The sequence below is a fragment of the Marmota monax genome, unplaced genomic scaffold (assembly GCF_021218885.2).
Source record: "Marmota monax isolate L192 unplaced genomic scaffold, Marmota_monax_Labrador192_F-V1.1 WCK01_AAM20220418_F8-fsc00554, whole genome shotgun sequence".
Classification (NCBI taxonomy): Eukaryota; Metazoa; Chordata; class Mammalia; order Rodentia; family Sciuridae; genus Marmota; species Marmota monax.
The window spans coordinates 1-22,317 of record NW_026694958.1 but is presented as its reverse complement, the minus strand read 5'-3'; the positions used below and the strand labels follow the sequence as shown (position 1 = coordinate 22,317).

The following is a 22,317-nucleotide window of genomic DNA, read 5'->3' as shown; positions in this document are numbered from 1 at the left end:
CAATTTCCCTTTTCTCTCCCTTTCCATCCCACCTCATGTATCTGTTTAATGTTAATCTTTTCTTCCTGCTCTTCCTCCCTGCTCTGTTCTTAGTTGCTCTCATTATATCAAAGAAGACATTTGGTATTTGTTTTTTAGGGATTGGCTAGCTTCACTAAGCATAATCTGCTCTAGTGCCATCCATTTCCCTGCAAATTCTATGATTTTGTCATTTTTTAGTGCTGCGTAATACTCCATGGTGTATAAATGCCGTTAGAAATATTTGTAATAATCCTCTTTATATGTATGAACAACTGACAGAAAAATATACAATGGAATTTCACTCAGGCATAAAGAATAAGCAAATTATATCATTTGCAGGCAGGTGGATGGAATCGGAGAACATCATGCTAAATCTAAATAAATTAGACTCAGAAACTCAAGGGTTGTATGTTTTCTCTCATGTGCAAGAAGAGAGGAAAAAAAAGGAGTGAATAAAGGGGTTCTAATGAAAACAGAAGGGAGAGCAGTAGAGTAGAGATTAGGGAAAAGGAGGAAGTTAAGGAAAGGGGAGGTAAAGAGTCTGAATTGGACCAAATATGTAATGTGCATGTAGGGATATATTACAATCAAACCTATTTTTAGATATAATTATAATTCATCAACAAAAATGCTAAAAATTGGTGAGGGAGGACTTCAAATATCTCCATATATTTTGGCTAATTAATACAAACTCATATATGAAAAGAAATTTCCACTGACATTTAATAAAACTCCATCTCTGTGGCAATTGTGTGTGGAGTCTAGTCTGTTTCCAAGGACAGAAGTATCAGAACCATTTAAACAGAAAAAAAAAACTTCTTATTGTATTGAAAGTATTATAAGGCATTTGAATGTGCATAAGAAGATAATGGGATATGAGTAAAACTCATATATATTTGCATTTGATTTTCATCATAAATACATTTAATTTTTGATTTTATGATTGTATATTACATACAATAAAGGGAATGTATGTCTACTCTTTATATTTCAAGTAATATATAAGAAAATAAATGTGAGTCAAATACTGAAATACTATGTCTATATTGTATACTATATATAGATAATATTGTTTATTAACACATTTTAAAGGTTTACTATGAATCAAAGACGACTTCTTAGTCACATCATCTTCTTTTATTTTATATAATTCTAACTATAACTTATACTGCTACTATGGGAACCGAAAATATGATAGTAAAACATTCCTATCTCAAGGACCAACATCAAGAGGACAGAAGCATCAAAATTCAAACCCATGTCTGAATAGATCAGAAAAAGATGTTGAACTTTAAACAGAACTGGTTTCTAATCTCATCTCACAAGCAAGCTCTTTGATGCTCTGAGTCCCAACATCTTCAACTTGAAAGTAAACAAAAAAGAAAAGTTTGTTTCTATAAAAGAAGGCATTTAAGCATGTAAGCCAATATTTGGGATGCTGTGCATATTGTGGGTCTATATCTTACATAGTTTAACTTAGTGCCCACTCACGATTCATAAATACCTTAATACCTTTTCCTTCTTCTTCCTCCTTTTTTTTTTTTTGGTACTTGGGATTTGCTCCAGTGTCACTCAAGCACTGAAATACATCCCCAATTCTTTTTATCATTTTTAGTTTTTATTTTTATACAGGATATTCATTCCTAAAGTGCTTAGGCTGGTCGTGAATTTGCAATCCTTAGCCTCAGCCATGAGAGTTACTCAGATTATAGGTGTGCACCATGACACCAGGCTACACCAACCCACACATTTAATATGCTCATACCTATACTTAGTTGCACAAAAAATGCCAAAGATAGGTTCATCATATCTGGGTATTGTACGAATGTTTAAATTATTACAATTAATAATTGTATTAATTGGTATTTTCTTCTTTTCATCTAAAAACACTATTGACCCTATCCCTTTACTTCTATATTTCAACTGTTCTATTCCCATGCCCCTCCACCTTGTCAATCTTGTCAATTTATTTACAGTCTCCCAAATCTTCTGCTTGTAACTCTGGATGTCAAACATCCACAACTGAATCTGATGTTCTTATTCTTTTTTTATCTCAATCTTTATGAGCATGTCCTTATTGTCAGATGGCTTTAAAATCCTTTGTATTATTGATTCTCATATTAATACCTTTATTCCCTGACCTACCTACTGAATATGAATAGTTTGGTTGGCTATCTATACTGCATCTTCTTTCAAATGCCTCCTAAGTACCATCCACTTTCAAAATTTGATGCCAGATCTCTTCATCCTTACCCATTGGCTTTTTCTTCTGTTTTTTTTTTTTTTCTTTTTTTCTCAAAATTACACATTTATCCATCCACAATCCTTTCATTTTAAGTACCATAAAATCCAAGTGACCAGGTGATGACATAAAATCAATAGAACACTTGAACTTTAATTACTGTGGGTCAAATGGTTCTAACAGATATTTGCACAAAATGACATCACAGAGCAGAAAAACACACATTCTTTTCAACTATACTGGGAACATCTCCTGGGATAGAACACATTTTAGGCCAAATAGGTCTTTAAAATTTTAAGAAGTTCAAATTAGTAGCTAGTATCTTTTTTTAAACATAATGGAATGAATCAGGAAAAGCAAACCAAAAAGAAAACTCAAAAATTCACAAATATATGAAAATTAAATAACATAGCCTTGAACAACCACAAGTAAAAGAAAAAATCAAGGGAAAGTAAAAAATATCTTGAGACAAACAATAGAGAAAACATGCAACTAGAATTTCTGTGGACCAGCAAAAATGATACTGAAGGGATTTTATAGGAATATAAGGTTTCATTAAAAATAACTATCTGAAATTTTTTTAAAAAAATTCTTTACATACACATGACACTACAAGAACAAACTAAGAAGAAAATTAGCTGTAGCAGAAAAGCATATTACAAAGTTTCAGCAGAAATAAATTAAATGAAGAATGAAAAGACAATGGATCAAAATTAACAAACTAAGTATTTTTTAAAACATATCGAACTGACACATATTTTGTTAAAAAACTGAGGAGATTTGAATATAGAAAAAGAAATGAAGTAGGCAATATCATATCTGAGGTCATAACACAGAAACAAACAAACAAAAAAGGATAGGAAACTATCAACAATTATACATGAACAAATTAGATGTTCTTGAATAAATTAATAGAATTACACAAACCATCAAAACTGAATATTGAAGAAAGAAATTCTGAACTTACCAGCACTGAAAAAAATGATTGAAACAGTAATCTATAGCCCCCAGACAGAGAAAAACCCATGTCCTGAAGACTTCAATGCTGAATTCTATCAAACAGTTAAAGAGAAGCTAATACCAACTAGTCTCAAACTCTTCCAAGAATTGCAGAAGGGTTATAACACTTCTAAAGTCACTGAATAGGCCAGCCTTACCTTAAATTCAAAGCCAGGCAAGGTCTCTTCAAAAAAAGAAAACTACATACAAGTGAGTATACTTGATGAAAATGTATGTAAGAATCATCAACAAATCTTACCAAACAAAATTCAACAGTGTTTCAAATGCTCGCACTTCATAGTCAAGTTTATCCCTGGTATGCAAGGATCATTCAAACAATCAATGTGATATTCTATATGACAGAAGAGCAACAACAAAAAAATACAAGATTGTCTCAAAGATACCCAAAAATATTTTTGAAAAAATTCAACAAATTAGAAATTGAATGAACCTCAAAATAATAAAAATTTTATGTGAAAAGCATGCACTTCACATGCTCAGTGAAATTCTGATTTTTTTTTCTTTATGGTCCACAAAAATAAAAATAATTACACTTGTCTCCTATTAATATACTTACAACTGGAAGTACTCCTCAAAACAATTATAAAATAACAAGAAACAAAAGCTATTCAAATTTGAATGTAAAGGGTTGGGGATGTGGCTCAAGCGGCATGGGTGCGGCCCAGGTTCAATCCTCTACACCACATACAAACAAAGATGTGTCCGCCAAGAACTAAAAAATAAATATTAAAATTCTCTCTCTCTCTCTCTCTCTTTAAAAAAATTGAATGTAAAAAGTAAAATCATCTGTGTAGTCAGACATTACACTAAGAAAAACCAAAAGATTAAATAAAATTAGAACTTGGGGCTGGGGTTTGGTTCAGTGGCAGAGTTCTTGCCTCATACATTTGAAGCTCTGGGTTCCATCTTTGGCACCACATAAAAATAAATAAACAAAGATATCATGTTCATCTATAACTAAAAAAATAAAAAAAAAACCCTCAACATTTAAAGCAAAAAGATTAGAACTCATAAACAAATTCAGTAACATTGCAGTATACAAATATCATCACCTGAAAATAAGCTGTACTGCTGTACAGGAAAACATGGAAGACCTGAAAATGAAATTACCAAAACAATAGCCAAGAAGTGGAAAGAACCTAAATGTCCACTAAGGAAAGCATGGATAAAGAAATCGTGATATATACATACAAAGGAATATTACTCAGCCATTAGTGAAAAGATAATTCTGCCACATGCTGTAATATGAATTAAACTTCAGTTTATTTGGGTGAGTGAATAAAACTAGAGACAGGAAGAGGAGTATTGCATGATTCTACACACATGAGGTGCCTACTGCAGGTAATCTCCAGGAAAGATATAGAACTGCTATTGAGGGTGAAAGAAATGAGTAGTTGCTGTGAAGGACTACCCTTAGATAAAAAAAAGGTTTCAATCATGCAAGATAAAAATGTTCTAGAAGTCAGTAGCACAACATAGTACTTGTACTGAACAGAAATACATTAGATACTTAAAACTGTGTTAAGAGTCCAGATTTCAATTCTTCTTCTTTTTTAAATCACAATAAAACAGTGACATAAAATCCAACATCCTCAAAGTCCCTGGGTGTTCTGTCTTGTCTGCCTCTGATTCTCTCACCCCTACTACCCACAGATTAATGATCTCAGAACAGCTGAGCTTCATTTCCTTGCTCAGGGCAGGCTTAGCTTGAATTTAGCCTTTGAATCTACTGTTTTGTGCATCCGGAATGATTTCCCCCTGTATCTTCATGTTTATCTTCCCTGTAATTTATATCTCAAATATTAGACTATCAAGATAGGTCTTCCCTCTGACCACTGATTTTCAAACTCCTTAAATTCAATCTGCTTTAAAACTCATTTTCTTTAATTTTTCTTCCATAACACATGTTGAAAGCTTAAATATTTGCATTTTTATTTCTTTGCATTTTTACCCAACTCTAACATAATACCAAAAACACTAATTGTGCTATTAATCAATAATCTTCAGCATTAGAGCCCATAATGGAAACTCAATAGGTCTTTGAAGAATGATGGGAAAAAATGATTTATTTAATGTTTTCCTAATATTGAAAATTAAAATTCTTAAGTGAAACTGGTAAAATTCATATTAAATGGTTTAATCTTCTGAAAGTTTCTGATCTTTTTCAAATATGGTGAATGTGTTTTCCCATTTCAAATTCGTTGCCCGTTACTTACTCATTTTTTAGCATTTATCACTTTTCAGTTGCCATATGGTAAAAAACAAATAAAATATAATATGAAAATGCACTTTCACATCATAATGTAGAAAACAAATTTCAACAGCAATATGTAATTTTTGCTATTTATAAGATAAGAAGTTTGTCTTCTCAGTGTATAATTATAGATTTTGTTTTACATTTTTTCCATTTGTTATCCTGTAAGCCTATAGCAAAGTCCTTAGTATGTCCTACAGTTTGATGAGGAATTTTTCTTGGTTACATAATAGAGACGCAGCAAATTTGAGAAGTCTTGGATTTTCAACAGTTTATTACATATTGGCATTATTAGAATTTGCTATAAACCATTGGATCAAACCGCAATTTAATTTTAATCTCTTTTTACTTGTTCTATTACTTATACATTATAGCAGAATACATTTTGATTTATTGTACACAAATGGAGCACAGCTTTTCATTTCTTTGGTTATACACGATGTAGGCTAGTACCACCTGTGCAGACATACATGTACCTAGAGTAATGATGTTCATCTCATTCCACCATTGTTTCTGTCCCCATGCCCTCCCTTTCCCTCCCTTCATTTTGCCCAATCAATTTTCCTCCATTCTCACTACACAGTGCCCCCACCTTCTCATCTCTCCACCATTGTGGATCAGCATCCATTTATCAGAACATTTGGCCTTTGGTTTTGGGGAACTGGCTTACTTAACTTATCATAATATTCTTCAACTCCATCCTTTTATCTGCAAATGCCATAATTTTATTCTCTTTTAGTGCTGAGTCCTATTACATTGTGTATATGTACCACAGTTTCTTTATCCATAAATCTGTTGAAGAACATCTAGCATGGTTCCACAGTCAAACTACTATGAATTGAGCTGCTGTGAGCCTTGATGTGGCTGTGTCACTATAGTATGCAGATTTTACGTCCTTTGGGTATAGATCAAGAAGAGGAATAGCTGGGTCAAATGGTGGCTCCATTCCAAGTTTTCTAAGGAATTTCCAGACTACTTTCCAGATTGGTTACACCAATTTGCAGTGCCACCAGCAATGTGTGAGTGTACCTTTTATTCTCTACATCCTCATCAACACTTATAATTACTTATTTTCTTGATAATTGCTATTCTGACCCAAGTGAGATGAAATCTTGGAGTAATTTTGATTTTAATTTCTTTAATTACCAAAGAAGTTGAACATATTTTTCATATATTTGTTGATTGATTATATATATTCTTCTGAGAAGTGTCTGTTCATTTCCTTACCCTATTTATTGATTAGGTTACAATTTTAAATTTTATTGTAAGTATCCTTGAAATTTTACATCATTTAGCTGTAGCCTAAGATGCAGTGGTAAAATGGTTCGGATTCCTTTCCTTGGTGGTTAACATAGTGATGACCTTTCTATCCTCCACACAGTGGGAGTCCTCTGTTAGGACTGTTTATTAATGAAACTGCTTTGCACAGCCTGGTTTGAAACAAAAATCTAATGCAAATTTAAAGACAAAATAAAATGGTTTTTATATTGTATTATGAATAAAGAGAAGAGGAAATGCCCACCCATGGAAAGAGGTGGGGATTGGAATTAGACAAAAAAGGATTAGACAAAAAGGGAAAGGTTCTGTGCTTGAAGTTTAAGTAAAATTTTCCAAAGCTAGAATTTTGAGGTGGAATTCAGAGGAAGCAGAAAAATATTTGCAATGGTAAGTGAGCATCTGTCATACATTCAAAATACAATTATTCTGCATATAGATTAGAGGGTTTTGTGAATGTGAAGGTTGTTGCAAAATGTTCTGTTTGTCTTATTTACAAGTTCAAGTGTAGTTTCTGAAAATTGACAAATGAATTCTAACTGGAAACATAGTTTGCATAATGTGTTTTATGGGATGCAACAGGATAATAGAAATTTGAGAACCATTCAAACTTGGGAATTGTTAAGCAGAACTCTTGACTTTGTTACTATGCCTAAAATGGCATAGTATCAGGATTAAAATGTTGTCAAGTAGATGTAACAGATTTACAGTGCTATATATCTGTTGATAAATTGGGAAGGGTGTGATCATAATGGTAGAAGGTAAAGGATGAAAATATGAATAAAAATGAATCACTAGATTTTTTAAGTTAATATTTTGGTATCAAGACATTATGAGAGCTTTTACTCTGTTTAAAACATTTTGTAAATATCTAATTAAAATTCTAAACTACAGAAAAATAAAAAATACCAATTGTTGAAAATACTTTTGAAGACATGAAAAATTTGTAAAAATTACTCTGACAAATGCAAATTACATATATGTAGTATACATAAACTTTCCAAATAATACACATGAAAAAATGGAGCATACAGGAATATTCCATTTGGTGCCATATTTTTCCTAGTTTTTTCCACTGGTTATTATGAAAATTAGTAGTAATTCTATATTATTAATGTGGATACATTGATCAATAGTGTTAAATATCATCCTACATTTTCACATTTCTTCAGGACATTGTTATTTTGAGTCACGTGTTTAACAGCAGGAGTATATGAGACATTAAATCAATACTCAACACTATACAAATATGTGTGCATGAGTCTAACAATAGAAAAGTATAACTTGAGACAGAAATATTATGACAATATGAATGACCTCTTATTTCCACATATATTTTATTATTATTCAATATATTAGGAATGTTCAGACATGTACTTTGTACCATATACTTTAGTCCCTCCCTATATGCAGTTTTGCTTCCCATAATTTGGAAAAATCTGGGAAGAGTTTACAAATTGTAAAAAGCATGCTGTTCAGAATACCATGAAGAAATCATGCACCTTCTCTCTCCTGCTTGGGATGTAAAGCATCTTTCTGTCAGATACATTCAAGATGTAGTTGTTAGTGTATTATCCCATCCATTACTTTGAGAGATGTCTCCATTATTGGCTCTAAGGTCTCTTGGCATCGTACTGTACTGCAGTGATAATATTCAAATAACATTTTACTTAACATTGGACTCCCAAATGAAGAGTAGTAATGCTAACAATTCGACACCAAAGAGAAACCACAGGTGTTTCCTCTAAAGGGAAAAGCTGAAAATACATAATAAGGAAAGAAAAATCATAAACTGAAGCTGCTAAAGGCTATACAAATATTCTATCAGTGAAATTATAAAGAAGAAAAAATTAATTTGTGCTAGTTGGTTTTTATCACAGTGTGTACTAAGTGTTTAGTTAAGATGGAAAAGGCATTAAATTTGTGATTTGGTACAATCTATGGTTTCAGGCATCCACTGGAGATCATGAAATGGACCCTCTGCAGTTATGAGGAAGGCATACTATATAATGAGTAATATACTACTCATAATAACACATAGTATATGCTCTTGCAAATTAAACTTCTGATGTGCTCTTTGATTGATATTTCAATGTTTCTTTAATATCCTCTACATAAGAAAGAACTTACTGAAAGCAGAATTTTATAGATGGAATGTGTCTTTATTATGCAGCAGTTATGTACCTTTAATTGTGACAGGTTTTTAAGGGAAAGGCAGATTATAAAACTAAACCAAATTCAGACACACTTTAAAAAAATTCTTCTGTAAATGTGTGTTCACAATTATATTTTATAAATTCAAGATTGCTATTTTAACACAATTCTTTAAATAAAAACCATGAATTAAATTGTCTATATCCCATTTATTTCCTCACTCAACACATGTTTACTTTGGGATACAACATGAAAGTTAAATTCCCACATAATGCAGGCAATGGAAATTACATCAGAAACAGGGTGAGTAAACTGAGAAAAAAAGATGAAATGAATGACAAATGTGATTGAAAGAACCTATATAAATAATTAAAATTCTGGTCAGCATTAGAAAGAATGATGCTATGACAAGTTAGAGGACCAAGCAGTTACATTGAATTAAATATTCAGAAATGAAACATTTGGAATTTTATCATTCACACAAACTAAAAATGGCTGACACTATTTAATAGATGTTACCAAATGTGACATAAAAGACCTGTAATACAACAGATTGCTTAAATTCTTCTTGCTTCTCACAGCACAGTGGGGTCACATGAAGTAGCCAGGCAATGTCATATGCATAGAACATACAGGTTATGACTGAGAAACCTTGAGTCTTGCAATCATAGCATTTTAAGTGTCTGGTAGCACAACTTCCCCACCTCTGTCCAGGAAGAAAAAAATTTTCTTTATAATCTAGTCTGGAAACAAATCTACTCTTGGTCTATAAGGGAAGTTCTAGCTCTATGTTCCAAAACTGCATCATTGAAAACATGATATGTAACAGTCTCTCTCTCTCTCTCTCTCTCTCTCTCTCTCTCTCTCTCTCTCTCTCTCTCAATAAACACAGAGACCTTAAGAGAACTGTCATACCAAACAGAGAAATCTTTGCTTAAAAGCAATGTTTATTGTAGATTTGTGGGAGGGATAGGTTTAATAAAGTGAAGTTTGAAGATTAAGGCTCCTGTTAGTCTGAATTTTGTTACTAGAACTAAACTGCATGAAAATATCAACTTAGATGAGGAAAAAAATGTATATTTTGGTCACTGGATTCAGAGGATTCAGTCTATAGCTGTCTATTTAAGGCAGAAACATCCTGGTAGACAGGCTTCACAGAGGAAAGCCTCTCAGCTCACGGTAGCCAGGAAGCCATAACCTTTACAGCTAAACACAGCAGAATGAGCCATGTTAGGCATTAAAGCCTGTCCATGTGAAAAAAAGTGATTTCACCCAGTCTCCTTGGAACTTAAACCATCACTTCCAGTGAAAAAAACATGTAAAAGTTAATATTTCTGATTTATTTGTACAATTATTTAGGATTTTATCATGTTTCAGAGGGTAAAACCCCTTAGATGATTTTAAATATACTTACATATTATACATATATTTATATGTCTACTTAAAACAAATGCAACTTACTAAATCCAATATAATCATAACTTTAAATTATGAGAATATCCTGAAATGGTAAAATTGAAATTTCAAATATAGACTTGGAACATGGAAATAACACTTGAAACAAATTAGTTAAGTTTCTTCACAATTCCATGTGGTTTATGAGTATTTTATACTGGCTGTATTCAAAAGCTATTAAGTCAATTGTCAGGTAGAGGAAAAATTTTAATTTTTAAGCACACAGATTTCTCTTAAGATGGAAAAGTAAACCCCATTTGTTTATCGAGAATATAGTTAGAATAGAGAGTTAAAGAAAGAAATTAAAGTAAAAATTGGAAGTCAGTATCATTGGAAATTAGAACAGAACTAGAGTTAAAAAGAGAGAATGATACAATTACAATTAATCATTGGATCCCTAAATGATGGAAATCTATACTGTAGTATTAGATGCACATCTAAGTATGTGCCTTGTTAGTAATGGGAGTTTTGCCTGCAACTCTCAATTCAAAGGGTAGCTTTACACGCTTAGATGACAAATAGGTAGACTAACATTTTGAATGTGAGCATACTGTTTTCCATTAAACTTGAGGAAAAAGATGATAAACTTATATTTAGTACCTGTAATTTTACCTTATATAAATACTTTGAAATTCAAACATAAATTTTACATATACTGTATAATTTAGAGTAACGTGGTATTTTATATGATTTAACATGGAAAAGTTAAAGGTCCACTATTTTCAAAATGAGCCATCATTTCAAAGCAGCCATTATTTTATCATCTGATGGGTTCATTTGCAGAGTTGAGAAGCTTTTCTCTGGGTTGAGCATCATGCGCCCATTGACAGGTCCTTCTCCATACAAGACACCCTCAAGCATCTCGTCGGGAAGGTAATTCCCAAAGTAAGGACTTTCTAGCATAGCTGATCTTGTTTGAGATTTCTATGTAAACTAGGCTCTATACAAGTCAAGATGTCTAGTGATTACATATAATACTTAACTTTAGAAGTTGATGACAATTTTCTGTTTTTTAAAATGTGAGATGATATCTCATGTCACCTCGCACTTACCAAGAATAGAGTGATTTACTCATGAAATACAGTTGATATACTATGTTTTACAAAGATAAATTTTAGAACAGAAGATCAAAGCAAACAGTTTTTTTAAAAAATAGAAACTATTTTCTAGACTTTTTTGGAGTCTCAGGTTTGTAAATTTGGAAACAATCAATGAAAAACCAGAGTTAAAAGTCCCAGAAACAAGCAATAACGTTTGGGATAAATGTGAGAAATATTTGTATTGAGAATAGTGTTTCCTCAGTTTTTTTGAAGGAAGACCTGTACTGAGAGCTATTAATGGCTAATGATTTAAGCTTGGGTGACCTATGTAACTCTGCATAAATAAGAAAACTCATTTGGAAATTATATGCTATTATTAAATCTTAAATTAAAAGAATTATGTTGATTAGTATGCTAAAAATCATTCAATAAACTTCTTTATCCACAGATGAGAAACATGAAACTTAGAGAGTAAAGTGCCAATGAAATTGTGAGAGTTTCCTCATAATGGATATTACAGTTTGACTCTACTGTTACTAACTTCAGTTCTAAAAAGTCAGTGTTTGTAGGAGCCTGTGATGAGTCTTTGCAATCACTTGGACTGAAGGACTGAGCAGAAAGAGGAGGTCTGCATTATACATCATTTGATATATTACAGTCTTTGAAACCAAAGTTTGGAGTATTGTTGCTACAATATTTGTATGAGAGGAAGTTCTAATTTGCAAATCCCAGAAATAAACTATGGCCTTGGAAAGAATAAAAAAAACATTTTTTTCAAATATATTGTGTAGCCATCAAAGTTGATGAGTCATTAAAAATCAAGTTTGGTCAGAACCAGGAACCAAGCTAAGTTACAGAGTCCAAAACAAAATCAAGTAATTGCCACTGGAGCATTACAGCTAGAAGTCCCTTATTTCTGCTGCAGGCACTGAGTTCTGTCATAGCTGCTAAGCTCACCACATTATATTTAGACCTTGAGACAATGACCACTGTCCTGAAGAATTTCTCAACAGTGCCTACATCCATCTATTATTTGCTCCAGAGTGTTGGAGCATATAATTTGGTATATATACCACTGACATATGTTCTAATTGAGAGAATATGGAAAGAAATATATTTTGTCTCTAAGTATCTGGTGTTGAATTAGGGCTTTGTTCGTCAAAATTCATGTACTTGAGTGTTCCTTGAAAGCATTAAAGGTAGTTGAATGATGCTTTGTCAAAAATTAATAAATGTCTGCTACATATTTCTAGTGCATTGTTCTTAATCAGTGATTTGCTTTGTTACTTTTGCATTTTAATATTTTGTAACCTACACAGGGAAAGATTTCTTGAAGCAAAACAGGAAATTTTCATATGTGTAGTCATATCCTCTCAAATGTGGTAAAGGGACTTATCTTCAAAAGCACAGTAGTCATATTTACATCTGTTCTTTTATTCTGCACTGTCACATTTATCAGTTTTCAAAATTTCCAAAAAAGATTTATAAACATATATTACATATATAAATTAAAATGCATTTTTACATTTTTGGAATGACACACAAGACCAACACTGTGGAGAAAATACTTATTCTACTGATTTGCAATACATTACAAAAGACACTTTCTTCACCTTCTTCTCATGAATTATGCTTTGTTAAATAACTAAGTATAAAGGGTGAACATGTTAATTTCATTTGAAAATCTCACCAAATGGTGTGAAAGTATTAAGATAACAACACCTTCTATATATTTATCACCTTAGCTTCTAAGAAGAATGACTAAAAAAAAATCTCTTATTTTTTGAAATTAATAACTTGAAAATTAAGAATATTTTGGAAACTAAAGAAATCCATCTAAAATCATACAAATATTTTAAATAGATAAAAAATTGAAAACAATAATTCTGGCTAAAAGTAAATATATGAGAACATTGAGATTTGGATAAATTTGATGATTCATGAAAGTTCACATTGTAAGCAAATTATATTTAAAAACAAACAAATTCTGTATTTTTAAAATATTTTTAATTGTAGACAGACACTATATTTATTTTGTTTATTTAGTCTTTTTTTTTTTTTTTAATGTGGTGCTGGGGCTCAAACCCAGTGCCTCATGCATGCTAGGCAAGTACTCTACCACTGAACCACAACCCCAGCCCCAAATTCTGTGTTTTTAAACTCTCTTTTCAGTTCTTGTAACATATTGGATCTAGACTGCTCTTTTAAGTTAGGAGAAATTTTTTGGATCGTTTTAAATTAAATCAGCATGAACAGTCCCTTTGCTTTCCTAAAATATTTAAAAATTGAATGTTTTATTTATCAGTTGGTTGAAATAAAATTCTAATTCTAATCCTATACAATTCTTGTACTATGGTGAAGTAGCATTGTTATTAACCCTAATTTATGGAAAAAAATGCTGACAGAGAAGAATACCCTGCTGTGTGGTCTCAAGTGATAGATATATTTATTCATTTCCAACACTGCATAAACACCTTTTTTTTAAATTCTATATAAGAATCATGCTATGATTTATTATATAGATTTTAAAATCAATTATATTTTCATGTGAATTACTTTGTAATTTTTTCACATCAGCATTACAGTTTGTACTGATTTACAGACAATATTATGCAATGAGATAACAATGAATTAAATATCTTCACTAGATTAAAGAGCCATATTGTTGAATTGATATTTTTCTAAACACATATTTGAACACAGATACATAACTATTTCAGCAAATTTTATTCATTTTTTTTTTGTTTTTAGTAAGCTAATAATTTCAGAATCAACTTTGCATCTCACGAAACTTCTTATTTGTCTCTAACAAATGTTTTTCAAGCTTTACTTTATTGCCCAATTGTACCAAAATCCAAGTACAAGAATTTTAATATTTTTTATCTGAAAAAGCAACAAATTTTTACTTTTTATGTTTTGTCCCCTATTATCCCTTTAATCCTTTCTTTACATACATGGGAACCATATGTATATTAGACATCAAATCTAGGGTGATATCATCCCCAAGCTTGGAAGTCTATCTGCCCTGCATGCCAAGTCCATACCCTAACATATTGTAAGCATGACCTGTCAGAGTCCAGGCAAGCTATACCTCAGCCAATTGCAGTTCACACTAATATTCCATTCTGACAATCTGTGCCCCAAGCCTGGAATAATTTTTAGCAGAATACCTTCTCTTTTCTCATTATCTTCTTCCTCCTCTCCCCCTACCCTCCTTCTTGAACTTCATTTACTTCTTAAGTACTTTAATAACTATTTGTTTGCTGTGATGGTATTGAGAGAATTTGGGAAAAAAAAATTGAAGTCATTTATCATGTATAGTATGTAATTAATATGTAGGATGTGCAGGTCTGTATACATCTAACAAAAACAAAAACTTTATATGTATACACACGTATATGCAGACATACGTACTTTATACATACATACAAGCAATACACACACACATATACACATACATATATATGCCATTGAGAATTAACATTATAGGTAGAAAAGTGTGTAAAAATGCAAACAGGAGCTTAGGTTTGTGTATATATATATATATATATATATATATATATATATATATATATATTTCTGAAAGGACTTGCATATTTTCTCTGCCTATCACCATCATTCTGAAAAATAGCATATTTTTTTTCATTCAGATAAATAGTTAAAATTACATGTTTTGTAATGTATATAATTTTCCCTCCTTTCACTAGGTAGAAAATGCTTACCTGTGTTCTCCTACTGTGAAGACTTGGAATCCTCAGACCACTACAGCTTTGATTCTCCAAGTGCTTCAGGATGTAAATGTGGTCTGATCTTTCCCTGATGGGCAGTTAAATCATGGACTCGCTGAACAATTTGCTTTGGACTGTCCTTCCAAAAGATGCTTTTGCTTCTCTCTTGAATGCTCATTAAGCATTTGTAGCTGACAAAGAAGAACAGGAAAACCGTGAACTGGCAAGTTATCTTACAATGAAAATTACGAGCACATCTTGCATCTGTCCAGTCCTAGTGTGTCTCTGTTTTGTGCAGAGGTGTTATGGAACTGCTCACCACAGCTCCATCAAGGTGACCAGAAACCAAACCAAACACATTGAAGGTGAAACCGAAGTCCACCATCGTCCCAAAAGGGGATGGGTGTGGAATCAGTTCTTTGTTTTAGAAGAACATATGGGACCAGATCCACAATATGTTGGAAAAGTAAGTTTTTTTAAAAAAAATTTGTTTCCTATAGTTTGTTTTTTTTTTCCTCTCCTGAGAAATTGTGTGGTGAGATGAGAATGGAGTTGAATACGATTTGAAACATGAAGTGATTTTTTTTTTAATAGAAAGATATACTTTGTATTGGAGAGCTTGAGGTATTTGTAAAAAATGAACACTTTCAATGATATTGCATCTCTTTTAAATCTTTTCCAGAATATTGAAATGTGCATCCTTTACCAGAACACTAGTGACTTTTTTCTTTTCTTAAGTAGGAAGGCTTAGTCAAAAACACAATTAAATTATTTTATAATATTGCAAAAGTACATTAGAATATGCAATGTCGCTTATTGAAGCATTTATGTTTATTGGTAACTTTTTATCTCTTGCTAGTGCACATGAGGCTAAAAAGTTACTATGAACATAATATCTAATATGTTTCTGGTGATTGTTACAGAAATATATTCTTAATCAGCCTTTTGAAGACATGGATATTTTTCTAATTCCCAAAAATTGTTGATAGATTTAAATACAGAGTAAATATGCACTAGTAATATGGGGTTTGAGAAAATCCCAAAATATTATGGGACAGAATAACCAGTAATATCAGAATAAGTTATCTTTCTTTAAAAAGTACAGATAAGAAAATTCAGTGGCTTATCCTTATCTTCAGAAAACTGTCTACTCAGTAGCATGGGATAACTTAGGTATATGTCATTTAGGTTCTAGAATAGAGTAGGAGGTTGAAAAGCTTAATTCTGATTAATTACTGATCTCTGGAAGCAGCACACAGATTTCTTCTGTTACCTATGGGAGAAAGCAAGCACAGCAGTGGAATCACCCTGACCACAGTGGCTCAGTGGCTTCTGTTACCCTGATTGACTGTTTCTTCTCATTTTAGCACTATTACTGAGGGAAAAAAAAAAAAAAAACTATTCCATTCAAACAATGGTACTTTCCTTATGTGTAGACAGTTCAGGATCACAAACCATGTCTTCTACCCCTGGTCCAACAAGACTGTATCGCAGCTGCATTTTCCATACAACACAGGAGCCATGGTGTCAGAAACATAAGAAAATATCTGAAACAAGTCTATCATTTCCTCATATGCATAATAAAATGAGACAAATGACTCATGTCACTGTATGCTAGTTTCCTCTACAAAGTGTTGTATAAAAGACATGAAAGCAAAGGCACTAATATTAATACAAAATATATTGAATTATTAGAAAATCATTTTTGTTTTGAAATGCAAAATACATTTCTATAATCATTTCAGTTCTTGAAAAGAAGAAAATAATTGGGAACTGACAGAATTTTTTCTTTTGGTGAGAAATAAGAGAAAGACATTTTATTATCAATTTATTATGCTTATTTCTTTTCATTTTAATTTCACTAAATAACAAATAAAATTTTCTGGAAATGGGAGAGAAAAGAGCAGATAAATTTTATTTTCTTTTGGCATGCTTAGTTTTGGTAGAAGATAAAAAATTAATCAGAAGATGGATTCTAAACAAATATTCTGAGATTGGGGGATGATGAATATATGAATGAGTGCACCTCACAGATCTGTATGTGGTAGAGGCTCGTGATCTATTGCACTCAGTGCAGGACCTGTGAAATTGTTATCCATTTAACTTTTTTGTAGTATCAATGGACAGATGTGTGTGCATGAAGGGCCACATTAAGGATGGCCCAACTTATATGAAATTTAAATAATCAGCGCTAGTATACAGCCACAACCATTCATTTATGTATTATGAGGGCTGCTTTCATTTCACAATAGCAGACTTCAGTAAAGATGAAACACTGTGGGACCCACAAATTTGAAGATTTTTAGCCTTGGCCATTTATAGAAATGTTCTTGAGCTCCTGGGTAAAATGTTTGCCACATAGTGTACTGGGTGTGAATGACTTTGGGTGCAAGTACTGAGATTTTTATTTTTATGCACTGACCTTTACCAATATGTCAAATGTAGTAATTCACAGAAAAGCATACCATGAGTTACAGGCTTTGTAACCATGTTAATGATTATGATAATTATTTGAAATTATTGGAACAAAAATCTTTCTGGTCAGTGTGTTTTTTTTTTTTTTTTTGAGTTAAAAGTGATTTAATGAGGGCAGAACAGGGAAGATTCACTTGACCCCCTCCCAACATCCCTCTTCAGATTAACCCTGAGACCCTGGAAGACCTACTCATCCAGTGAGACTTGCAGTCACCTTCGGAGGCTCAGGAACCTTCCATAGTTGAATGTGAGGGATATCTTTTGGGGGGTTCAAAGAGGGAAGGATGATGACTCATGTTAATCGTAAGGTCAACAGAAAAATGGGACTCCTGAGCAAAATGGAAAAGGGACATCCAGTGGTTGCCTCTTCAAGGGTGTGGCTGTGACCATGTTACTTCTGCTTTGTCTTCTGCTGAGCTGGTGTTGGAGTGACTGTTGAGGGGCAGGACTCTGGCACCTTGGGTTGGCAGGGCTCAGGCACCTTGGATTGGCAGGGCTGTGGCACCTTGGATTGGCAAGGCTCAGGCACCTTGGGTTGGCAGGGCTCAGGCACCTTGGGTTGGCAAGGCTCAGGCACCTTGGGCTGGCAGGGCTCTGGCACCTTGGGCTGGCAAGGCTCAGGCATCTTGGGTTGGCTGGGCTCTGGCACCTTGGGTTGGCAGGGCTCAGGCACTTTGGTGTGACAGGGCTCCTTGGTTTGGGGAACACATGGTTCCTGGGGTGGAGGCTGGCAAGGCTGCTTCATCTGGTGCTGCTGCAGCTGAGGGGGTAGGGCGCAGGGCTGCTTCTGCTGCTCGGAACTCATGCTTGCACTGCCCATTCATTCATTATTCAGCCAGTCGTCCACAATGGCCAGGTCCACGTCAGGCACCAGGTGAAGAAGCTTGTGGACCAATGGCTATTGGGACACAGTGGTAGACTGACATGGACTCAAGTAAGTCCACAGGAGGTGACCCGGCCAGCAGATGCTCCACCAACAGTAGGTGTGTGTTTGGGGAGAGGAGGGGCGGGATGCAGAAGAGGAGCCATCTACACGCCAGGGTATTAAGGCCCAGCCTTACTGAAGCATGGTCAGTGGTTTTATTGACAAGAGTTTTCAGAGGTCTTCACTATTTTTATTGGTGTACCTTCCTGTGTAGTTTACTTAGAAAGTGCTTACTAGTCGACTTTGTTGTTCTTATTTTGTTGCTATTACATGCAAAAATAGAACAAATAACCCTCTATGCACATTATTTAGCATACATATAGGTAGAACTATAAGAGAGATTTAAAAAGTAGGATTCTATTCACATATAAATAATTATAATCTTGGAAAAATCACTAGATCCCTTTTAGAGGTGTTGAAGTATTTTATACTTTTATCAGTGGTGTATTAAAATGAGTGATTTTCTTCACGTATGCTTTCAGAGATAGTTGTAAAACTTGGAGTTTTGCACATATGATAGGTGAAAAATAATATCTGTGCACTTTTAATTTGCATTTCTCTTATATTTATCAAATGCAGTCACTATAAGAGAAATGAAAATTTATTTAGGAGAGTTTTTTAAAATTTTATTCCTTAATTTGATATTATTTTCTTGCTGTCTTTGACATGGTAGAGATATATTGGTATATTCATAGAAATATATTAGTTTTTTAAAGTAAGGTATTAATAATTTTTCATATTTGTTTACTTTTTTGAATTGATTATGCTATTTTCTTTAGTAGGAATTTAATATTTTAATAGACAACAAATTCTTATCACTTTTTGGTTTAACCTGCATTTTGTTTGATATGTAATTTCTGAAGTTTGAGTGAGCTGGACTTCAGAATAAGAGACGTTCAGAATAAAACATTCTTTGGTCCTTAATGTCTTTAGTTTATCACTCATATTAGAAAGATAACTTATCAAATAAAAATAACTATTAAAAGTAGAAATCTTATGGTAAAGATATTAATCTACAATTTAAGATATACTATTTGGTGATTAAAATATGAATTTAGGGCTATATTATATGTAGAGATCATATTTATCAGCAAAATATATACAAGATGTGTAGTTTATAATTACAGAATGTGTTGATCTCATTGGTAATATTTAGGAATGTTTAAATGCATGCAATTGATACAGTTTAAAAAGATACATTAAATTGATAATCTATTAAAACAAATCTGCCTATAATATGCTTCATATTATTTAATCAGTATCTGCTTATGATTACATAGATATTATACTCCATAAATACATATTATATTCATTTCAGTAATGTAGACAATTTATGTAACTCACCATATATATTTAAGAAAGGAAGATATGTTTATTACAGAGTGTTTGTGCAAGGACATTGTCCTCATCACACAATCTGGCAATTAAATAGAGTAGAAGTAAGCATTATAAACAAGAGAAAGACCAAAAAGTGTGTTTCTGTGTAGCAGCATGGTTTAAGCTAAAATCATCTAACCTACATAAATTTTTTTCTTAGCTATTTGGTATACTGAGATTAAAGATAGTTTTAATAGTAATAGGAGTTTTCATTTTTTTTCCTGAATTAAAAAATGGATTATATTCTCCACAATCACTTTTTTATATTTAGGGAATATTTTCCTACAATTTAGTATTTTCCCTTGGTTATAAATCATAATATGATGAAAATATTACTTATGTCTGTTGAGAACTTGACTTCTAAATGTCTCTCATTCTCCTTTCCACTTGTGACTATACATATAGGAGTGGATGAGTGTAGATTGAAGATAATTACTGCCAACTTGCTTTGTTAAACAAAACAGCAAAAGTATAGTGAATAAGGAAGGAAGTCTAACAGTATAAAGGAACTAAGAAATGGCTTTGCAGAATTACTCCAGGAGAAAAAAGCAATGATGTGAACAGAATTTGTCTTGGCAGTGTCAAGGAATAAAATCTAAGATAGCTGATTCTTTCATGAAAATCACTTCCCAGTATATGCATCAGGAAATTCCCCTCTAGTCATAATGATTATTGCAATTTTTCTGTAGTTATTCATTTTTTTACTTAGAGGATAACCAGTAAATGTCTTTTAATACTGTATATTCAAATTAAATGAATGACTTTCAGGTTGTAGAGAGAATAAATCATGAAAAAAATTGGTAGAAAATTTCAGTCTTTTCAGAAAAAAATAGCTTTAATGTCATCATGAACTCTGAATTAAAAAGTAATGCACAGCACAAATGGTGGCAATTGTCACCCAATATTGTCCAAAAGATAAATTTTTTTCACTTTTATCATAACTTCATTGGAATGGAAAAATCCATGTATCAGAATATGACTTTTGAGTCTTATATATGACAATGTGATGACATAATGTCATGTGGACTTAACTATGAGTCACAGTTCTTCTGTGCAGATACAAACATTTTTTAGTCATCATATAGAAATTTATCTATTTGGATCTAGACCTAAAAGAAACTGGATTCAAAAACAGGAAATTTATTTGATAGATATAGCATTCATTTAATTTGCAGTGGTATAGGAGTTGCATTATTTTTTTTTCATTGTTGTTTTTTTTTTAATTTTTTGATATAGTAGATTCAACCTCAGAATGCCTTGTTACTGAGCTACATCACCAGTTATATTTTATTTTGAGACAGGGCCTCACTAACTTCCTGAGGGTTTTGAAAGATGCTGAGGCTTTCACAAACTTGCTGAGTCTGATATCAAATTTATGATCTTCTTTTCTCAGCCTCCTAAGTCACTGGGATTTCAAGCATGTGACATTTTGCCCTGCAAAACTTCTTCTTCTTTTTTTTAAATGAATTAAATAAGATTTTATTGTTAATTATATTTTTAGAGAATAAGTAGTATTTTATTTGAATAATGTAGAAAACATTTAAATTCATAAATGTATTTCCCAATGTCATCAGTGCAAGACAATACATATTAAAAACAGCCTATAAATATGTATTCACATTGTAAACCTCATATTATTATAAAAACACATTCTCGTGTGTGTGTGTGTGTGTGTGTGTGTTGTATTTGTATATCAGTGGTGATGAAACATATTTTTTTTTTTCCTCAAAGGGCATTTTGCTATAGTTGAAGACTTTTTTTTTTTCGCTGTAGTCTCCTTGTCTATTAGCTACCATTAGCACTGGTACAAGAGTCCATAATACTTAAAAGGCCTATGAAAATGTTTTAATTCACTTTCAAAGTAGAATAAAAAGATGAAAATGAGTATATTTAGTTTGTATTCTCTTGATCTTTCTATCAACATAATTATACATTGATTTTTTAACTAAAAAAGGCCCTAATAGGCAAAAAGACCAATGGTCCATGAAAATTCTGGAGGCATTTCTTCTTTTCGTGAAAGGCACTGAGTATTGAACCTAGGGGTGCTTAACACTGAGCAATATCACTTTGAAGTTGATCCTCCTACCTCAGCCTCCTGAGCCAATGGGCTTACAGGCATGCACCACCACACCCAGAGGCATTTATGAGATTTAGTTGTGACTCTTCAAGGGGTGATGCAGCTGTTCTTTGGTTAGTAGAGCCCAGGAGTACAGCTAAAGATTCTGTAACACATAGGACAACTCCCCCACAAAGAAATTTCTGACCCCAAATTGAAATAGTGGCAGGGTTGAAAAACTTTGTATAAGTGTACATTAAATGCACATGTATGTGCATGTGCATACATGTAAACA

General features: G+C 32.5%; 1 protein-coding gene across 2 annotated transcripts; it reads right to left on the bottom strand.

Annotated features, from left to right (window-relative positions):
- Positions 1-18,055: 18,055 nt before the first annotated feature.
- On the bottom strand, positions 18,056-18,469 carry LOC124081257 (cornifin alpha-like). Of its 2 annotated transcripts, XM_046427469.1 has the most exons (2): positions 18,314-18,469; positions 18,056-18,169 (listed from the first exon to the last, which is right to left on the bottom strand). In XM_046427469.1, the coding sequence occupies exons 1-2, from the start codon at positions 18,467-18,469 to the stop codon at positions 18,056-18,058; spliced, it is 270 nt and encodes an 89-aa protein (XP_046283425.1). The 2 variants fall into 2 exon arrangements, with proteins under 2 accessions (XP_046283425.1, XP_046283424.1); XM_046427468.1 differs by having other exon boundaries at positions 18,056-18,469.
- Positions 18,470-22,317: the final 3,848 nt, after the last annotated feature.

What these genes read in the sequence shown, in the direction of transcription:
- LOC124081257 (XM_046427468.1), bottom strand. Translation starts at nt 18,469, where the DNA reads ATGAGTTCCGAGCAGCAGAAGCAGCCCTGCGCCCTACCCCCTCAGCTG.